Below are 20,023 nucleotides of genomic sequence, written 5' to 3'. Positions count from 1 at the left end.
AAACTATAAGGAAAAATATTCTAGAACATAATTGAAGGTGTCCCTTTCTGCACAAAAAAACGCCTGCTTACAATGTAGGCACAATTGCAACACGGCACAAGGGGGCCTGCTTTGGCACTAGGCAGCACATTATGCGCCAGGGCAAGGAAAGGACAGGAATGCAGGTATAATGTTAAATACAGCACATTCCTGCCCTTTCACGCAGCACAGCAAGTTGGCTTCCTGTGCTGCATAAAATAATAATGATAACTTTGCCCCTTAGTATATATCTTCACCCTAGCAGATCCTTCCTAGAATCACGTAGCTAATCTCTCAAATCTCTTTTACTCCTCCATTTGATCCCCCTACATTTTCCTAACTCTGAATCCCTTTTCCCAAACTTCATCTTCATCTTGGCATTCGTACTATCTTCTCCAAACCTTCTCTGTCTTTCTCTTCTTCTCCCATGGGTGTCTGCCACGACAGGAGTTTCCACTGAACTATGGCCTGTTGAGCCTGAGAACTACTGAGTATTTGCATCACCCTTTTTACCATGATACTGATCTGATATGCTCTTAGAGTGCAGCCTACGCTTGTCTCAGATCTCAATCTTACACGTGGAAAGCCTAGCACTGCAGCTCCCTAGAAGTCCTATTCCATATGCACTGCTAATGGTCTTAAGTGGCGAATTCCAAAAGGACAACCAACCAGTCAAATACATAAAACAGTTGTGAATTCCTGGAAACCCTTGTTAAAGGGTGACTGTGACAGCTCTTATTCACGGTTACTGATAAAAGGAGAAAAAAAGACTAGAATGGGCTTTCCATAGGAGTTGTTGGTCAAAAAGGGAAGGAAGGTCAAGTCACACAAAATAGTAGTTACTACCGACATGGAAAGAAATTAGGAAATATCAATTAAAGCTCTTCGTCAACCTTTGCTATAATAGTACGATTACACACCACAGATAGCAATGCATCACCCCAGTCATTGAAACAAAACATACAAACTATTGAAAGGGCCAGGCTCATTAGATCTAGACCTTTCTAGGAACACACTTCGATGGTTATTTTTTGAAGCATGAAGGTATAAAGGGGAGAAAAGTCATTAACAGACTGTCAATTAGCCAACAGTCCTCCTTGATACATAATAACCCACGGACAACTACTTAAGGTTAGTTCGTTTATTACAAAGCAAAAAATAACTGGACATAGAGACACCTTAACACGAGGGTATGGAAATACAAAGGAATCAGCATGAAGCCAAATCTGCGTATCCTATTTAGACGGTCCAGCATGAACAAAACTATAAATTCAAGAAGTAGAATTCAGAAAATCAGGAAACATGAGTCCAAATTTCCCTGCATCGAAGGTTGGTGAGTGAAAGCATTAAATGCATCTCTACTCTTAACGCTAAGGTGACACCCCCACATAAACATTTTCCAGAAGAAGAATAAAAGGTGCCAGTGAGTGGAGTCTTCCTAAGAAGCCTCTCCACTGTCAATGGGTCAAGTGCATCCTGAGCTATTGAATTTTGATAGTTGGATTAAATCTTTAATCCACTATCAGACTTGAATCCACCTGATGCCTCTTTTAATCCACTACCAGACATGAATCAACCTCATGCCTCTCTAATCCACTACCATACACACCCTGTCCCTTTATGTCTCTCGTGCAGGTTCCTACCTTCTCCCTTTTTGACTTTTTTCCATGTTTATTTTCCTCCTTTTTTATTAGTTTGTTTTCCCTCTCTTATTCTCAGTTAAAATCTGATAATGAGAGCAAGTGGCAGACCCAAAATATGAGTGTGGGTTGAACCCATGGGCAACCACCGGCTCAAATTAAATACTGCAGTTGCGTCATATTTTAAGATGACAATTATGTAAGATGATAGTGTTCACAGTCAGATTCGTACCTATGAACATGAGTTTTCTTATATTTTATGCTAAATAAATTTAAATGTTGTTGGTAAATCTTTAATTTTGGTTGATATATCTTTGTTCTCTCTCTCAAATTCAACAGGTTCTGGGAAAACCCTTGTAGCCCTGGAAATTTGTTACCATCATCTCAAAACCCAACCCCAGGGACAAAAGGGAAAGGTCCTCTTTCTGGCTACGAAAGTGCCAGTGTACGAACAGCAGAAGAACGTCTTCAAACAGTACTTCGACAACAGTGGGTATGTGGACATTGTGCTGCTTGCAATACCCTTCTCAGCATTTGTGGGCTTAGGCAAGACAAAATGTACACATTGACATACGCAGAAATGTAGTTTTGTGCTCACTTAATCAAAGAAAATAAAATTGGGAAGATTGGAACTGGGAAAAGCCACCACTGAAAAATGTTATACATTCTCCATACAAAACACAGTGCTCAATTGTATAATATTTTAGCATTTTCCTGGCGCAACAAAAGCATAAATTAAGCATAGACTGCAATACAGCCATCTTCCATCACACTGACTCAGGGAAAGAGCAGCACTGTTTAAAAAAAATAATTTTATATTACTATATAAATGTACCTTGCAATTTTAATGAATATTGTTGAGTAATATGTTGTCCATTGGAAATATAATCCACTAATAATTGACCCATCAGATTGTCTATTGTAAAGATAAATAGTGAGATCGTACTATCTTTAAAATGTGAGAGATAAATATTCCACATGTACTGACTCTTCCTAAGCTAGCTGGTTCCATCTGTCCCATATTGCAACAGAAAATTGAAAGTTCACTGGTAAACTTGTGACGTGATTGAGCATCTGGAACCCAAATGTCTTTAATAAGTAAAACACAGACCACCTCAGTAATGAGCCAAACCATTAGAAGAGATTTGGAGGATTTTCTGTGTGTGTAGTAGGAACAACAATTCTGAAAGAACCCTTAGATAATTGTAGCCCACTTATAAAGTGAAGGGTGATGAGACGAGCCAGCCAGAAAAGGGTTTCTCTGATGGTGGTTTACTGCTGCCTCCTGTTCTACATTCTAATGCGGAGCATGGAGAAGGAAATTCAGCAGATCCAACGTTTACAGAATCGAGTAACTATGCTCCATTAGAACTTAGAGAAGTCACCCATATCACTCAAACTTAGAAAGATGTCCATTGGCCCCCAATAGAGCAAATGATTGTATTTAGAATGCGCTCTACTACTAGAAACCTCATATTGCCTGCAGAGACTGCCGCCCCCCTTCCCCAATGAACAACATCAGATTAATTATTATAAACAACAAAAGAGTGTCATCAGAGGAAATTTGCGCAAAGCACAGTAAATGAGAAGAAATATTTGAAATCAACCTATGGGAGAGTCACTTAGGGATTTCTTGAGAAGCCCTCCCTCACCACCCTGGGTGGTGACATGCTTCATCATCGGGCCCACCAGGAGAAGCCGAATGCCTCCCTAGTGTGCTACAACGCCAGATTACTGCGGAGCTGGTTTTTCGTGACAATAGTGTGAAAAAAGAGAGTGAGTTTAAAAAATGCCAATAAGCTGTACCAGATAAAAAACTTTATTCTGTGGTTAGCCAGGCATTAGTTAAAATATATGTGTTGGGAAATTTACCAACTAATGTGTTGGGTATTTTCCACTTAGAGTGGGGCCGACATGTTTCTGCCCTTATGTGTATTGATTTTACTGGGCTTTCATCAGGACCATGAAACTGTGTACCTCGGTGGTGTGGGCGCGCTAAGGCCCACCCTTTCCAGAGGACGTGAAAGTTAAAAAGTTAGGTGTAAAATTAAGTGCAAAAAAACAACAAACCAGAAAAAGTGTTGGTTCCTTCGAAATGTGAGGAACCTGTGGTCTGAAAGGAAATGACAAACACACAAAGAAGACAACAGAAATAGTATTAACGTTAGGACTGGAGAGTATTTTGCAAACACTGATCTCAATATTCTGTGCTTGGGCTAGTCAAAATGCGTGCCCATGGTGAAAAATAATGTTATCTTAGTGCCTGAAACGTTGTCCTGGGAGCCAGGCAGTCTCGGGGCATGCATTGAGGAAAGAAAACACGATCGCCGGCTGACAGGATAGAAACTATCACATCACTCGTGCTTTTGCAATCAATGTGCCCAAATGCAGGGCCGGTGGTGATATGAAACAAAGTTAGCTCTAATCACACGTTTTATTAAAAATAAAAATGGCGAAATTCTCACTTGTTAATTAGAAGACCCACACCCCATGGGTCTCGGGAGGGGGGTGGTGGCGACAATGGCACACCCTGGGAAAGGATGTAGAGAAATGGGAGCACAATTAGCAAAGGAAACTGAGATACAGATTACTTAGCTGAGCGCTGATCGAAGAGGTGGTCAAGATGGGCGCTGATCGAAAAAAGGTCTTAAACTCGCAGCACCAAACACCCGCTTCAGCACCTAGCGATATACTCAACCGGACCCCGTGGATGGGGGCCCGGAAGCAGAGGGGGGTTGATATGCTGTGTGCGTGAGGCCGAGGACGTTGCCAGTGCTGGTTCAGATCGAGGCGTGGCGAGCGTGAGATGACGCTCGCATCTCGGCTTCCAATCGCTGGAAAGGATCAAAACGAGGCTTGGAATACAAGCGCTTGCGTGGTTGTCCTCGTTACCAGAGAGTAACTAGTACAGGCAGAATTACATCGGGCAGCCAAGTGTAGCATTTTAATCCCCATAACCGCAATGTAGTAGCGCGGAATAGGGATTGGGAAAGGTTATGTTCTTATGTTATAGTAAACACTTAGGCATTGATTAAAAAGAAGCAAAAAGGAGACCGGAACTACGGAGAAAGGTGCTAGATCTGGCACTTTCAAAGGAAAGAGTGTATGGACGCGTATGGAGAAAAAGCACAGTATTGGTGTTGATTAATTGTAATCACCCACTCAGTGTTCATAATGAATAAATGGAAAATGTACTAAACATCTCCACGTCGTGCATTAATCACTAAGGAAAAAGCTGGTCTCATAGATACAAAGATTAGAGAATCACTTCATAGGAGACGAGCATTAAGCAGCAAAAGGTACAAAATACAGTGGAACAAAAGTCCACATATGGAATTCATCAAAGTCTTAGGACCGAAGACCAAGGTATTTGGTCCTTCAGACCATTGATGTGGGTTCCCAGTCTGTACACCCAACGTTGTTCTTTCTCGAAAAGAATGTTCGTAGTATTTCTTTCCGTGGTGATCTGTTCAATTATTGTCCAGCGGAGATCATTTGGTGTGTGGTTTTGTTGGAGGAAATGTTCGCTCATCTTAGTTGTTGACTTGCGGCACCTGATGTTACTACGGTGCTCGCAGATCCGCTTCACCTTACGTGTTGTCATTTCTATATATCTCTTCAGACAGGGGCATGGTATCAGGTAGACAACATTAGTCGAGTTACAGTTGGTGTGTGTCCTCTGTATCCATATTTTTCCTGGTTCCAGTGAGAGTTGTTTGGTGTGTGTTGTTAAATGACACACACTGCAATTTGCGCAGGGAAAATGTCCAGTCACGGGGGGTAGGCCCCATGCATTAGTGACGGACCTTACATTGACGGAGTTGGACATATCAGTTTTTGGGCGCGTGTGTACCAAGGAATCTTTTAAACTTATACCTTTTTTAAAGGAAAAAAGGGTTTTTTCCCAGGTTCTCTTGTTGCTTGTTATAATTTTCCAGTGTTTGTTCACTGATTTTTTCATGGCATCTGAGATAGAGCTATATGTGGTCACTCACGTTAGTGGTATATCAGAGGATTCCTTAACAGTATCTTCCAGGAGGGCCTCCCGCGGTTGGTTTCTAGCACGTTTATTTCCTTTGTCCAGGATTTTAGTCGGGTAACCACGAGACTTCAATCTTTCAGTGAGATCTGAGGCTTGGGTCTTGTAGTCCTTGATCTCAGTACAATTCCTCTGTATCCTGAGGTATTGGCCGTAGGGTAGGTTCCCCCTCAAAGGTCTCGGGTGAAAGTTCGAGAAATCCAACAGGTTGTTTTTAGCTGTGGGTTTGTAGTGTGTTTTTGTTGTTAGTCCAGTCCCACTTACTGTGATGATAACATCTAGAAATACCACTGATTCTTTGCTGGAGTGGTTGGTAAATTTCAAGTAGGGGTCTCGAGTGTTGATCCAGGCTAAGAATTGTTCAAGGTTCGTCTCATCTTCCTTCCAGATCAGCAGGATATCATCAATATACCTTTTCCATAGTTTTATGGAAGACTGGAAAGGGTTATCATTAGGCAGGATATGTTTCATCTCAAAATCATGGACATAGAGTCTGACTATGCTAGGAGCAAAGGTACTGCCCATCGAAGTACCTGTGCTTTGTAAGTAGAGTTCTCCTTGGTATTCGAAATAATTTTCTTTTAAAGCCATTGTGGCACATTGGACTATGAATTCCTTAGGTGTTTTGTACTTCCACTCAATAGAGTCTAAAGCTCTTTCCATGACTCTGAGGGTGTCATCCTGGGGAATGCTTGTATAGAGAATCTCTATGTCAAGTGTAACTAAAATGATAGAGTGTTCTGCAAAGTTGACTTGTTCAAGCAATTGTCGTAGATTCTTTGTATCCTTCAGGTACGTGGAGGTGTTCTTTACCAAAGGTTTGAGGTAGTGATCGCAGAAGGTTGAAAGGGGTTCAAGAACGGAACCGATGCCGGAGACTATCGGTCGTCCAGGTGGTGGGTTTATATTCTTGTGTGTTTTTGGCAGGGTATAGAAGTAGAGGATGGTATTCCCACCTGCCATAAGGAAGGCCGCTTCATGTTTAGAGATCTGGTCATTTTCCTCTGCATCCTTGACAAGACTGTGGATGCGTGCCTTCAGTTCCGGTGTAGGGTCTGTAGTGAGCAGTGTATAGTTGGTTCTGTTATTCAATAGAATGCGGCATGCATTATCATACTCTGGGGTATTTTGGATTACTATACCCCCTCCTTTGTCCGCTGGCTTGATTTTGTTATTTCTTTATCCTTTTTCAGTTTCTCTAATGCTTGAAATTCTAAAGCAGAGAAATTTTTGAACGGTGTTGTTAGAGGCAAGGATTCCATATCATTGAAAACCGCCTGTTCAAAAGCGGTTATTTCTGCGGGGATGCTGTGAGGTGGTGAAACAAAAGTAGATTTTAGTCTAAAGTTGGTGTCAAAGACAGGAGATTCATTGTCAGTTACTGTTCTGGCCTCAAAGAAAGCCTTCAATTTCAGTTTCCTAAAAAATTCCAACAACTCACAATGGAGTTTAAATTTGTCCAGTCTGGCTGTGGGGACAAAGCCTAGTCCTCTTTCTAGGACTTTTTTTTCCATTGGGCTTAGGGTTTTATTGGACAGATTTGTAATTAGACTCCCTGGGCACTGGTGCCCGGTGTCACTGTTTTGCTGCGGGTGTGGTCACCCACTCGGTCCTCTGTTTGCCAAGTCACTTGTGTGTTTTGGTTGTTCCCTCTTCTCCTTCCTCTTCCCCTCCCGCCTCTCTCTAAAAAAGGCGTCTGGTGTTGATGTTGGGGGTAGTGGGGTTGCATGTAGGGGTTCCACCCCATTAGGGGAAATGGTGGATGTTGCGGGAACATGAATGGAGGTGGACCATTTCTTGGTGTGCCGAATTGTGGCCAACCAGATTGTTGATTGTGAAAATTAGATCGGCCTCTCCCGCCTCTACGCCCTCTCTGTTTGTGGCCATGGTTGCTGGAATTGCTACGGTTTGAAGAGTTGCTGTCAGTATCATCTGACTTGTTGGAATCCCGCCGAGGTGGAGTATAATCAGGTTCTGAATAAGGATATACAGTTTTGAACTCAAATTTCTTGAGATCCTTTTGGAATTTAGTTACTTTTGATTGCATAAGAGAGTATTTATACTCTGCCAGTTCCTTGTTGATTTCGTCCAGCTTTTTGTTATAGCCAGTAATCGTAGTTTTGAAATGCGATTCGGTCTGCTGAATTTCGACCATTAATGCTTCGGATAGATGCAATGCAGTTTTTATGATAAGCACTAGCCAGTCACGAGTGCAGTGCCAGGCTATCATTGCCCATTCTTTCCGAAATGTAGCATCGTTTAGAAATATGCGTGGGGCATTGGTCACAAGAAGACCCCTTGGTGCAGTGTTGGTTGATAAATATTGTTTCAAAATGGTGCCATGTAAAATAGTTCTTATGCGGTCTCGTTTCTGTTCCGTTAGTTTCTCCCATTCTGCTGTATGGGAAATGGCTTGTGATATTCCCGGATCCGCAAAGAGATTGGGATCAGCTAATAGTGCATCCACCTCTTCCTCCGAAAAGGTGAGACCAAAGTTCGCCATAGTTAGATTGAGATTGGTTACAAGATGACGTACCAATTAGAAGTTTCTGATTTTTACTCTCACAGCTGTGCGCTGCTAGAACAAATACAACAACTAGAGAGAGAGGGAAGAGACAGGACACTCTCAGTCCCCCAGGTAATTATTATAAACAACAAAAGAGTGTCATCAGAGGAAATTTGCGCAAAGCACAGTAAATGAGAAGAAATATTTGAAATCAACCTATGGGAGAGTCACTTAGGGATTTCTTGAGAAGCCCTCACTCACCACCCTGGGTGGTGACATGCTTCATCATCGGGCCCACCAGGAGAAGCCGAATGCCTCCCTAGTGTGCTACAACGCCAGATTACTGCGGAGCTGGTTTTTCGTGACAATAGTGTGAAAAAAGAGAGTGAGTTTAAAAAATGCCAATAAGCTGTACCAGACAAAAAACTTTATTCTGTGGTTAGCCAGGCATTAGTTAAAATATATGTGTCGGGAAATTTACCAACTAATGTGTTGGGTATTTTCCACTTAGAGTGGGGTCGACATGTTTCTGCCCTTATGTGTATTGATTTTACTGGGCTTTCATCAGGACCATGTAACTGTGTACCTCGGTGGTGTGGGCGCGCTAAGGTCCACCCTTTCCAGAGGACGTGAAAGTTAAAAAGTTAGGTGTAAAATTAAGTGCAAAAAAACAACAAGTGTTGGTTCCTTCGAAATGTGAGGAACCTGTGGTCTGAAAGGAAATGACCAACACACAAAGAAGACAACAGAAATAGTATTAACGTTAGGACTGGAGCGTATTTTGCAAACATTGATCTCAATATTCTGTGCTTGGGCTAGTCAAAATGCGTGCCCATGGTGAAAAATAATGTTATCTTAGTGCCTGAAACGGTGTCCTGGGAGCCAGGCAGTCTCGAGGCATGCATTGAGGAAAGAAAACACGATCGCCGGCTGACAGGATAGAAACTATCACATCACTCGTGCTTTTGCGATCCATGTGCCCAAATGCAGGGCCAGTGGTGATATGAAACAAAGTTAGCTCTAATCACACATTTTTATTAAAAATAAAAATGGCGAAATTCTCACTTGTTAATTAAAAGATCCACACCCCATGGGTCTCGGAAGGGGGGTGGTGGCGACAATGGCACACCCTGGGAAAGGATGTAGAGAAATGGGAACACAATTAGCAAAGGAAACTGAGATACAGATTACTAAGCATGGGCGGAAAATCCGTTCCGCTCGCGGATTTTGCGGATTTTCGGTAAATTCGCAATCCGCGAACGCTCGCGAATTTACCGAAAATCCGCAAAATCGCACGCAGCGGATTTTTTTTCCTTGGCGATACAATTTTGCGGCGCGCGGCGTTCACTTACCGTCATTCAGCGTTTGCCGAGTTGTTTTTCTCAATATTTTGTGAGTGCTGCGCCATTTTGGATCTTGCTGCGAGATCCCGCGGGAGTTTGGCGACCGCGATTACGTCATCGCGCTCGCCACCTTGCACAGCGAGAGTTTGTCAACGCGAGTACGCCGTGATCACGTATCGCGAGAGTTCGCAATCGCGAAACCGTACATGCGGCGGGCAGCAACAATCTCGCACTCGCCAAAATACAAAATTTGCAATTCTGCACAAGAAATCCACCAGCAAGCAGCATAAACCTTCTGAAAATTATGATTTTTTATCTGAATAACTCCTCAGGTTGACATTTGCCTGCACTTTTTTTGCGAGAAGTCCATTTTGGGGGGGGGGGGATGGGAGGAAGGAAGTGCCCCACAGTCTCCAACTTCCTGTTCCTGTCCAGCAGGCTCCTCCCAGTGCTTTGTCCATCTCCTGGTCACTTTTCATTTGGATCTGGAGCTGGAAGGATTACTTTTTGCCAATGCTGCTGGATATTTGGATTTGAGGTCTTTTTGACTTTCTTTGGATCACTTTTGGATTAGAAATTTCACAAGTAAGTTTATTTGGGGCATTACAGTTGCTGCAACTACAATTTTGTAATTTTCGATTTTTGGGCTGTTGTTGGGGCCTTTTGCCCAGGGGTACTCAGTGGTGGGTGGACTGAGTCTTTCTGTGGGGTCTCTTTAATAAAAACATCATGGAGAGCCTGGATGGCTTGGGATTGTGCTGATCTTTCTGTGATTTTCGTTTTTTTGGGCTGTTGTTGTGGCCTTTTCACCAGGGCTAGTGAGTGGTGCATGTGCCCAGTCTTTCTGTGGGGTGTCTTGAATTTAAACATCATGGAGGGCCTGGATGGCATGGGATTGTGCTTATTTTTCTGTGTTTTTCGATTTTTTGGGGTGTTCATGGGGACAGGCTATGTGGCTGGGGGCCATTTTGAGTGCTGCTACAGGCCTGGCCATGTGCTGGGAGGGAGGGGGCCATTTTGAATGCAGGCAGTGTTGTTAGGTCTGCAACCATTTTGCCTAGCTTTCAACCTTTATGCCCAGGGGTACTGAGTGGTGCATAGGCCTAGTCTTTCTGTGGGGTGTCTTGAATTTAAACATCATGGAGGGCCTGGGATTGTGCTGATTTTTCTGTGATTTTCGTTTTTTTGGGCTGTTGTTGTGGCCTTTTCACCAGGGATAGTGAGTGGTGCATGTGCCTAGTCTTTCTGTGGGGTGTCTTGAATTTAAACATCATGGAGGGCCTGGATGGCATGGGATTGTGTTGATTTTTCTGTGTTTTTCGATTTTTTGGGGTGTTCATGGGGACAGGCCATGTAGGTGGGGGCCATTTTGAGTGCTGCTACAGGCCCTGGCCATGTGCTTGGAGGGAGGGGGCCATTTTGAATGCAGGCAGTGTTGTTAGGTCTGCAACCATTTTGCCTAGCTTTCAACCTTTATGCCCAGGGGTACTGAGTGGTGCATAGGCCTAGTCTTTCTGTGGGGTGTCTTGAATTTAAACATCATGGAGGGCTTGGGATTGTGCTGATTTTTCTGTGATTTTCATTTTTTTGGGCTGTTGTTGTGGCCTTTTCACCAGGGGTAGTGAGTGGTGCATGTGCCTAGTCTTTCTGTGGGGTGTCTTGAATTTAAACATCATGGAGGGCATAGGATTGTGCTGATTTTTCTGTGTTTTTTCGATTTTTTTGGGGTGTATTACTGAACTGATGTTCCTCTGTCTTCCATTGCTTTTAGGTGCACAAGACTCAAGAGAACCACCAGTGCCAGGAAGAAGTCCTGCAGCGGTGTGTGTGTGCAGCATAATGTCACGCGACGTCACGTCTGACCACAGACAACTCTGCAACTCGTGCAACTGCGGCCTGCTGTTCTGACCTGCTCTGAAGAAGATGGCCCCAAAAAAAGTTCCCCGTAGCTCCTCTAGCAAGAAAGTTGCCAGTAAGGAGCAGAAGAAGCAAGTTACCAAGGAGACTGGTGTGCCGCCCGCCACGTTTTTTGGGAGTGAAAGAAAAAGTACGCCTGCAGCAGCAGCGGGATCTGCTGGGGACCAAGCTGGGAGCAGCACCCCCTCTCCATTGGGCTCAGTGCCACCACCACCACCACGCCAACTCAAGTCCAAGCCCTTGAGTGCTGCAGAGGCACTTAGTCAAGTTGTTCAATCACCATCGACCAGTGATGTTGGCTCATCGCAAGAAAGTAGCAGCAATGTCCCTGAATCAACACAGGTTGTTGTAACTCATCTGACGAGTGTTGAACAACCACAGCCGCAACAACAACCACATGTGTAAGTACAAGCCCAAGTACATGTGGAAGGAGAGGCAGCGCAAGGCGATGCGCAAGCAGAGGTGCATGGAGGGTCACAAGTGCCCACAATAGTTGTTCCTCCCGAAGTAGGGGCACATCAGGAAATCGACAATCAAGCCGAGGTATCATTTGAGGAAGCCACTCCTCCTGATGATCATTCATTGTCTTCCACACCCCTAGCAAGGAAGAGATCAAGGGTGAGGTCTACATCTTCTTCAAGCCCACCTCCTTCTGATGATACAGATCTAAATTGGGAACCATCACTGCCGTCTGAGAGTGAGGCACACCATGATCTGACAAAGGTAGTTAAGCGTAAAAGGAAGGTCGTCGAAAGACTCATAGTGATGGAGTGTGATGAGGCTCAACAGGAAGTGGCGGATACTCCTGCTGATGAAGACTATCATGACGATGACGCAGTCATCATAAAGGTCACTGCAGCCCCAGCGGGCATGCAGCCAAAAGACATTTTGACCCTAGCCCGAGAAGCCGCTGAGCATGATGATGTTGTCGACGAGGAGGCAATGGAAGAAACACCACAATCATTGGAGTTAACTAGTACACCAACACCTACCGCTTCCATATTTCTTACTCGCCAGAAGGGACCTCCATCTACCTCGACCTCAATTAGTGGTGGTGAAAGTGCAAAACGTACTGAAGTTCGGCAATCCACATCCTCCACTTCATCTGGCATTAGCAGCAGGACCACCACCACCAGTATCGACGCCTCCTCCGGCCCCCAAAGACATTTCAAGTCCGCAGTTTGGGACTTCTTTAGTGTTTGCCCAAAAAAGGAAAACCTCGCCATTTGTAGCATTTGCAAGTTGGCAGTTAGTCGTGGTAAGTTTGGTTCCAACTATGGTACCGGAGGCCAGAGAGGTCATCTTGAAAGAAAGCACGCTGTCCAATGGTTTGCGCACCTACAGGCGATCAAGGAAGCCCGAATTGCACGTAATGATGTTTCATCTGATGATGACGAGGAGGAAGAAGACGTGTCAAACACTTCACTTACACCCAGTACCCCTGTCAGCAGCACACCCCATGTGAGCCACACTAAGAGTGTGGGAGAGAGTGAGACACCAATGCGAAAAAGTTCATCAGCGAGCGTAACTGGGTCGAAGAAATCATCATCATCATCCCGTAAATGCTTGGTCCAGGGCAACATTAAAAAGATGTTGTTTACAGAAGCGCAATATGAACGCAACCACCCACTGACGCGTCTGTATATTACTAAGCTGGCTAAAATGCTAGCTCTGGACCTTCTCCCTTTTTCTTTTGTAGAAGAGGTTGGTTTTCTAGAATTAGTGGCAGTTCTCTGCCCTAAATGGAAGGTTCCTAGCCGGTTCTATTTTGCCAGAGTTGCGGTTCCAGCACTACATGAAGATGTGCTGGAGGTGATTGGGGCAGCTTTGCGGAAGAGTGCTGTTCACACTATACATCTGACAACAGACATGTGGGCCAGTGGCGCAGGTGCTGATTACATGTGCATCACTGCACACTGGGTCTCTTTTTCGGGTGTTAAAGCAAAGCTAAACGCAGGTGTTGACCCGGACCAAGTTTTTAAAGCTGCTCGGAAACATGCAACACTAGCCATGTTTGGTTTGGAGAAACGTCACACAGCACAAAACATTTTGGATGAGTTTAACACAAAGGTCCTTCACTGGCTGTCCCAAAAAAACGCCAGATTGGTTATGTTTCCACGGATAATGGCGCCAATGTAGTTAAGGCCATGGAGCTGGGTCACTATTTCAGAGTGCTGTGTTTGGTGCACTGTATAAACCTGGTTGTTAAAAAATTCTTGAGTGATAAAGACAGTCCAGCGTATGAGGTAGTGAACACCTGCCGAAAAATGTGCAACCATTTCAGCCATTCTTTTAAGGCCCGAAAGCATCTGAGGAGCCTGCTACATGAACGTCGAATGCCAGTGAAAGCACTCATCCAGGAGTTGGCAACACGTTGGAACTCAACCTTCTACATGCTTGAGCGTCTGTATGAGCAGTATACGGTACTCAATCACTATTTCTTAAAACAGGGTACAGCTCAGAAGGACCTGAGGATGGGTGCGGCGCAATGGGACATAGTTAAAAGCCTGACAGGCATACTTCGTCCTTTTGAGGTCTTCACGCGTGCAGTCAGTAAGGAGGACTGTAATTTGGGAAAAGCTATCCCATTGTTGTACATGCTGGAGCACCAACTGAAGGAGGTGTCTCCTGTGTTTCAAAAAGATGAAAAAAAAGAAGACCCTTTTGTTTTGGCGGAGAAATTATTAGAGCGCCTACAAGGTGATGAACGTCTTAAAATGATCCACTCAGAACAGCATTACATTTGTGCTACTATTCTGGATCCACGCTACAAAAAGGCGCTGGCAGGCCGAGCATTCTTTCCTTTTGCTGATGAAGATGTTACAAAGTACAAACGTTGGCTAGCCTTGTCAGCCAAGAGGTTTGAAAGATAACGGCAGAAAATTGAAGAAAAAGGCAGTACATCAGCATCAGCATCAGCAGGCCATCCCCAGGCAAAACAATCCACTTCTCCACCTGTGGCTGTGGCACAAGTGACCTCTCAGCCGTTAAAGACACCGCCAACCCGATCATCTGCCCCAGACACAACAGTAACATTGGATGCTGAAGAGGATTGGCTAACTCGGCTTGGGTTTGGTTCTCAAAAGGTCACAGCAAAAGCTAAGCAAAGTGGAGGAACCTTGGAGGACCTTGAGTCGATGGTGCAGGACTATCTGAATGACTCAACAGAGGTCTATGTTAATGCTGACCCATTGGCGTATTGGCATGGGAAAAAAGAATTGTGGCCACAGCTCTCCAACCTGGCTTTAAACTACTTGTCTTGCCCACTCGCAAGTGTGTCTTCTGAACGTGTTTTCAGTGCTGCTGGTGGCATTGTAACTCCCAAACTGAGCCGCCTCTCGCCCAAAAATGTGGAGAGGTTAACAATGATCAAGATGAATCAGCACCTCATACCACCAGATTACAAAGTACGAGAAAGCACGCCGGATGAAGACGAGGTGGACAGCAACGTAGATGAGGGAATTTCTTCTCTGTTAGGTGACACTGAGCTCACCCTGCCTGAATTCGCAGAGTATGATGACAAAGCCTTATTCTTATTCCTGGACCCTGACACTGAGCCCTGAAAATGAGACAATGAATCAATAACTTTCTTTTTCGTCCTTATTCACTTTTATTCCTGTGTGTCTGTCTTTCTTTGTTGTGCACAGTTAATATAATTCAAACTTTAATCACCAAATCACAAAAACAGGCCCATCAGCAGAACTGTCTTCACTTGTTTGCTTATTGATTTGAAGGTGCCGCAGTCTGCATTCCTCAGGTTCACAGGTTCAGAAGAACATGCTCCTCTATCCTCCTCCTCCAGACTCCTATTTCCCTCAAAGCAGAGGGCTGGATTACGCCCAATGAAGAAAGACTTAGCACTTGTGGGGGTGTTCTACTTCTTTGCGGGTGAGTTGACGGCTCTGGGGCCATTGCTGGGAAGCTCTAATACTGGATAAAAGTGGTTTGGACCAAATCGGAGGCGGAATTTTTTGTGTGTTTTTGCTGACTTGCTTGCCTTTGAGGTGCTCTTTGGGGGGGTTCCGGGTGTTTGTGGTTGAGTTTTGGGGTCTGGGAGTACTGCTGGAACAGTCTAATCTTGATTGCATTTGCTTTTCAGGAAATCCGTGGTGGAAAACGGGAGTTATGGCCTAGCTGCACAGCGCGTTTGGACCGAAGGCCGAGAAATATTGTAAGTATGAGATTTTCCTTTTTGGCTGTTTGGGGGTGTTGTGCTTTTTGGCGGGTGGGTTGGCGGGTCTTGGGGCATTCCTGGGAAGGTCTAATACCGGATAGAAGTGGTTGGGACAAAATCCACGCTGATTTTCTTTGTTGCTATTTCTGACATTTTGCTCAACGTAGCGTTTTCGGGGGCCTGTTTGGGGGGCTTCCTGGTGTTTGTGGGTGGGTTTCGGGGTCTGGAAGCACTGCTGGCTATGGATACTTTAGTTTGCAAGAGGTTTGAAGCAAATCCATGGTGGCAGAGGGGAGTTAGGGCCTAGCTACAGAGCGCGCGCAGAGTGATTTGGGAAATTGGCAAGAAAATGACTAAGTCCCCATTTTTGTACTTTTGCTTTTTGGCTGTTTAGGGGTCTTCTACTAGTTTTCTCCTGGGTTGACGGCTCAGGGCCATTGCTGGGAAGCTCTAATACCGGATAAAAGTGGTTTGGACCAAATCGGAGGCGGAAATTATTTTGTGTTTTTGCTGACTTGCTTGCCTTTGAGGTGCTCTTTGGGGGGTTCCGGGTGTTTGTGGGTGAGTTTTGGGGTCTGGGAGCACTGCTGGGACAGTCTAATCTTGATTGCATTTGCTTTTCAGGAAATCCGTGGTGGAACACGGGAGTTATGGCCTAGCTGCACAGCGTGTTTGGACCGAAGGCCGAGAAATATTGTAAGTATGAGATTTTCCTTTTTGGCTGTTTGGGGGTGTTGTGCTTTTTGGCGGGTGGGTTGGCGGGTCTTGGGGCATTCCTGGGAAGGTCTAATACCGGATAGAAGTGGTTGGGACAAAATCCATAAGGAAAAGCCTTTTGGCACTTTTTGTAACTTAGGGTTCGTTAGGGTTAGCCCTAGCAGCAGGATTGCATGTGTTGCGGGGTGTTCTAGATTTTTGCACCTGAGTTCTGGGGTCTTAGAGCACTCGTGAGAATGTGTAATTTTGGTTGCAAGTCATTTGAAGAAAATCCATGGTGGGAAAGGGGGGATTTGGTATAGTTAAAGAAAGCCTTTGCCACTATTCTTAACTTAGGGCTCGTTACGGTTAGCAGTATTTCTATTGCATGTGTTTGGGTGGGGGGGTTTTCGAGTCTTGGAGCGATGCTGGCTATGGATTCTTTTGCTTGCTTGCAAGTGGTTTGAATACAATCCACGGTGGGTAAGGGGGTATTTGGGCCTACTGTTACTTTCGAAGTACGTTTTGTCACCAGTTTTCTGCTAGGCCTTAGTAAGGGTCTGGGTGGGAGCACTGCTGGGAAGGTCTAATTTTGTTCTAAAACACTGTTTACAGTACACCTAGCTTGAGGGGAAAGATCCGCTAAATTAATTTGCCCATACTTATTTATCCTTCAAAAGGTGACTCAGACAGAGTACGCACTTTCAAAAATATTGTACTGTCTATTAGGAAAATCAAAGTGTGACTTTTTGCACTACACAGCGTACATACCTTATATTTATTTATCAGTGGTGTTGTAATATTATATCACTTCCCGTTTTTCGTTCAATAATTACAGGCCGGGTTTCAGTCTGTGCAATGGGGAAAAAAGGATGGAGTCAGGCTTCACATTAGCGAGACGCAATTCAGCATCCGGCAGGCAGGCAGTGGACAGGGTGTCTTCTGGTCACCAACATTGATGGACGAAGCGTCAGCTGGAATGGAGGAGTGCCGCTAATAAGAGAAATTGTTTGCTGCATGCAACTTACTTACCAAATTCAACAGGACAACTACAACAACATACAGATACAGTATCCATTGTTTTCTTCTATGAGTGTGACTGCATTTCTTGGATCTCTCTCTGCTTCTAAATTGATCCCTACAGCCATTCTATAGGTTTTACTTTGGCTATTTTTTAAACCTAATTTAATGTAGCCCTGTACTGTCGCATTCTGTCATTCACGGTTGTCGAAAGTACTACTTACTTTTCAGTAACAATGCATTCAGTAGTGCATGCACTTCCTTTATGTCACGTAAAAGATTTATGGTTAGCTTTGTACCCAAAAATTTCTTTATGTTCAATTATTGTTTGTCCATGCTGTGCTTTTTTTTTTCTCTCAACAAAACCTACCCAAAAAGAAACCCCCATTCCCATCCATTTTACAAACCCTAACCCTCTTCCCCCGGGCTGTGTGGTTTTGCTTGAAGTGTGACTAAATGACATCAATAATTCCACACACTTGCTGGGGAGGATAAGGTCATAGCAACAGGCGGGTGAAGGAATCCGAGGATATATTCTAGACTTACTCAGCTTCAGTACTATTTCTTGTAGTAGTAGCCAATGTCAAAAATCCAACACAAGTACAAGTTATACTATCAATACTTTACCATTTGTTAGGCTACATTGTGGCACTGTTCTAGTGTACTGTCACCTGCTATATTCTCTATCGTACCGTTGTAATGCTACAGTAAGGACAAACCAGGTTTCATTTTCTTTTTTTCCATAGGCATGCAACTGCCACTGTGTCACACCACTAGTACCACCGCAATGAGGAGGAAATTTCATCCGCCCTGGATTGCCAACCTTAATCGCCATTTCCAGTGGAGCCAGCCCTGGGCCTAGCCCTACTTTCAAACACAAATTACAGGTTCGATAAGCGTTTGGTTGGAGGTAGTATAATGGAGTATTAGGAGAGACGAGAGATTGACGGTAGTACTACTAAAGTCCTAGGACTATTCAGGAAAACAAACTTACTGTTAAACCCCCACCCACCAGACTCAAAAGCAGTAAAAAACAGGTATGGTCAGATAAAGTTTCAAAAAGTATATTTTTATAGCCCTAACAAAATAATCTCCCGCAAGACCCTCCCTCACCCCAACGATTGTCCTTCAAAAGTCCCCAAAAAAACCCAACTCCCAATTCCCACCCTCCAAAAGTCTCTAAAAAAGAGGCAAGGGACACTACGGCAGGGTGCTGTTGACTTTTGCGGCCAGGGCATCATGCTCCTTGCGGAGGGTGGCATGGTCGAAGCAGAGGCCCATCACCAAGTTCTTATATCTTAGGACCTCCTGCTCCAGGTAGGACACTCTGAGGCATAAGCGGCGCTGGCGTGCCTTGCAAATCCTGTGGGGGGCAGCTGCTGTCTTTGCTGCTCGGTGGTGGCGTTTGGCTTTGGTAGCCCGGCTCCGAACCGCTGGAGCACTGCGCTGGCTGGCAGCCCGTGGGGGCACGGAAGAGGATGCAGCTGTCCCAGTGGATGTTGTTGTTGTTCCGGTAGACTGCGTCTCCTCCTCCTCCAGGGTCACCAGCCGCCGATATTCGGCGACAGTGGCATCCAGCCTCCGTTGCCGGGCCATTCGAGCCAGCTCCCTCCTCCTTGATGGTGTCTTTGATTTGGAAGGAGCAACAATGTGAAGAAAGAAAGACATAGTCTGTAACCAATGCTCCTTAAGATTAACACAAAATGATTGAGCAGAAAGTTGTGTCACAGTACAATTAGCAAATTGAAAGCACAGTACATAACTATTGAGGACAGTATCTATGTAACCTCCGACTTCTTCATCCTTGCTCTAACATTAGTGGGAGTTTAAGGAACAAATTCTACGAGCACTATGGACTTCCATTACAGTCGACTATGACAGTACACCAGTCTTATTCTTCTTCTTCTCTCTTGTTTAGGAAAATTGGTACGTTATCTTATGCAAGCCGGCATAATGCCAGCGCAGTGAACTTGCACCCGAGAAAAACAGACGCACACAATGATGAGTGAGACAGACTTGCGTTACTGTACCGGTCCAGTACATGCAGGTGGTGAAGCTCTTACTTTTCTATTACGGGTGGCACTGAGACTATTCTGTTAAAAGGGCTACTGCTTAATTAATTTAGCTTTCACCCTGTAGTGCAAATGAGTATTAGAAAAGGAAAATGAAGAAGCTAAATAATCTGATTATCTATCACTTCACATGGGATGTATTTGATGACATATGGGATGACTTTAGGTGCTTTGCTTATTATTGAGTGAACAGTGATACACCCACACATGAATGACGTACTACTACTAAACTAAAGTTATTAAGAGGGGTAGGGAGTGTCCACCGTAATAACCGGATATATGCTGTGCTTGCAGTTGCAATACAAACTACTGCTACTATTCATGGTAGTATTTGGACAAAATTACAACTTCTTTTCCTTGCCTTTCCTACACTGGAACGGACGTGCGGGTGCAGTGTTACATGCTCTTCAAAGTAACACTTAGTTCATCCAGTGACCGTCTACTCTCTCTAGATACACATATGCTATCTAAGAGTCAGATAGTACCATGATCCAGGCATCCATCCATTCAAAGTATATGCACACATACAGTTTCTGTTTCACCCACCCAGGCTGTTCTCCTTCCACCCATCCTTGCTTCATCATTCACCCAGCCATGC

At 44.5% G+C, this 20,023-nt stretch overlaps 1 protein-coding gene across 1 annotated transcript in view; it reads left to right on the top strand.

Annotated features, from left to right (window-relative positions):
- Positions 1–20,023, top strand: part of RIGI (RNA sensor RIG-I) — an 818,172-nt gene that overhangs the window by 419,247 nt on the left and 378,902 nt on the right. Inside the window, exon 8 of the mRNA XM_086961483.1 lies at positions 1,998–2,151. Within this exon, the coding sequence (XP_086817609.1) occupies positions 1,998–2,151 (154 nt within the window). The remainder of the gene's footprint in view (positions 1–1,997; positions 2,152–20,023) is intronic.

This window comes from Lissotriton vulgaris, chromosome 3_1 (assembly GCF_964263255.1).
Source record: "Lissotriton vulgaris chromosome 3_1, aLisVul1.2, whole genome shotgun sequence".
Lineage (NCBI taxonomy): Eukaryota > Metazoa > Chordata > Amphibia > Caudata > Salamandridae > Lissotriton > Lissotriton vulgaris.
The sequence above is the reverse complement of the archived record's forward strand: the minus strand, read 5'-3'. Positions and strand labels throughout refer to the sequence as shown.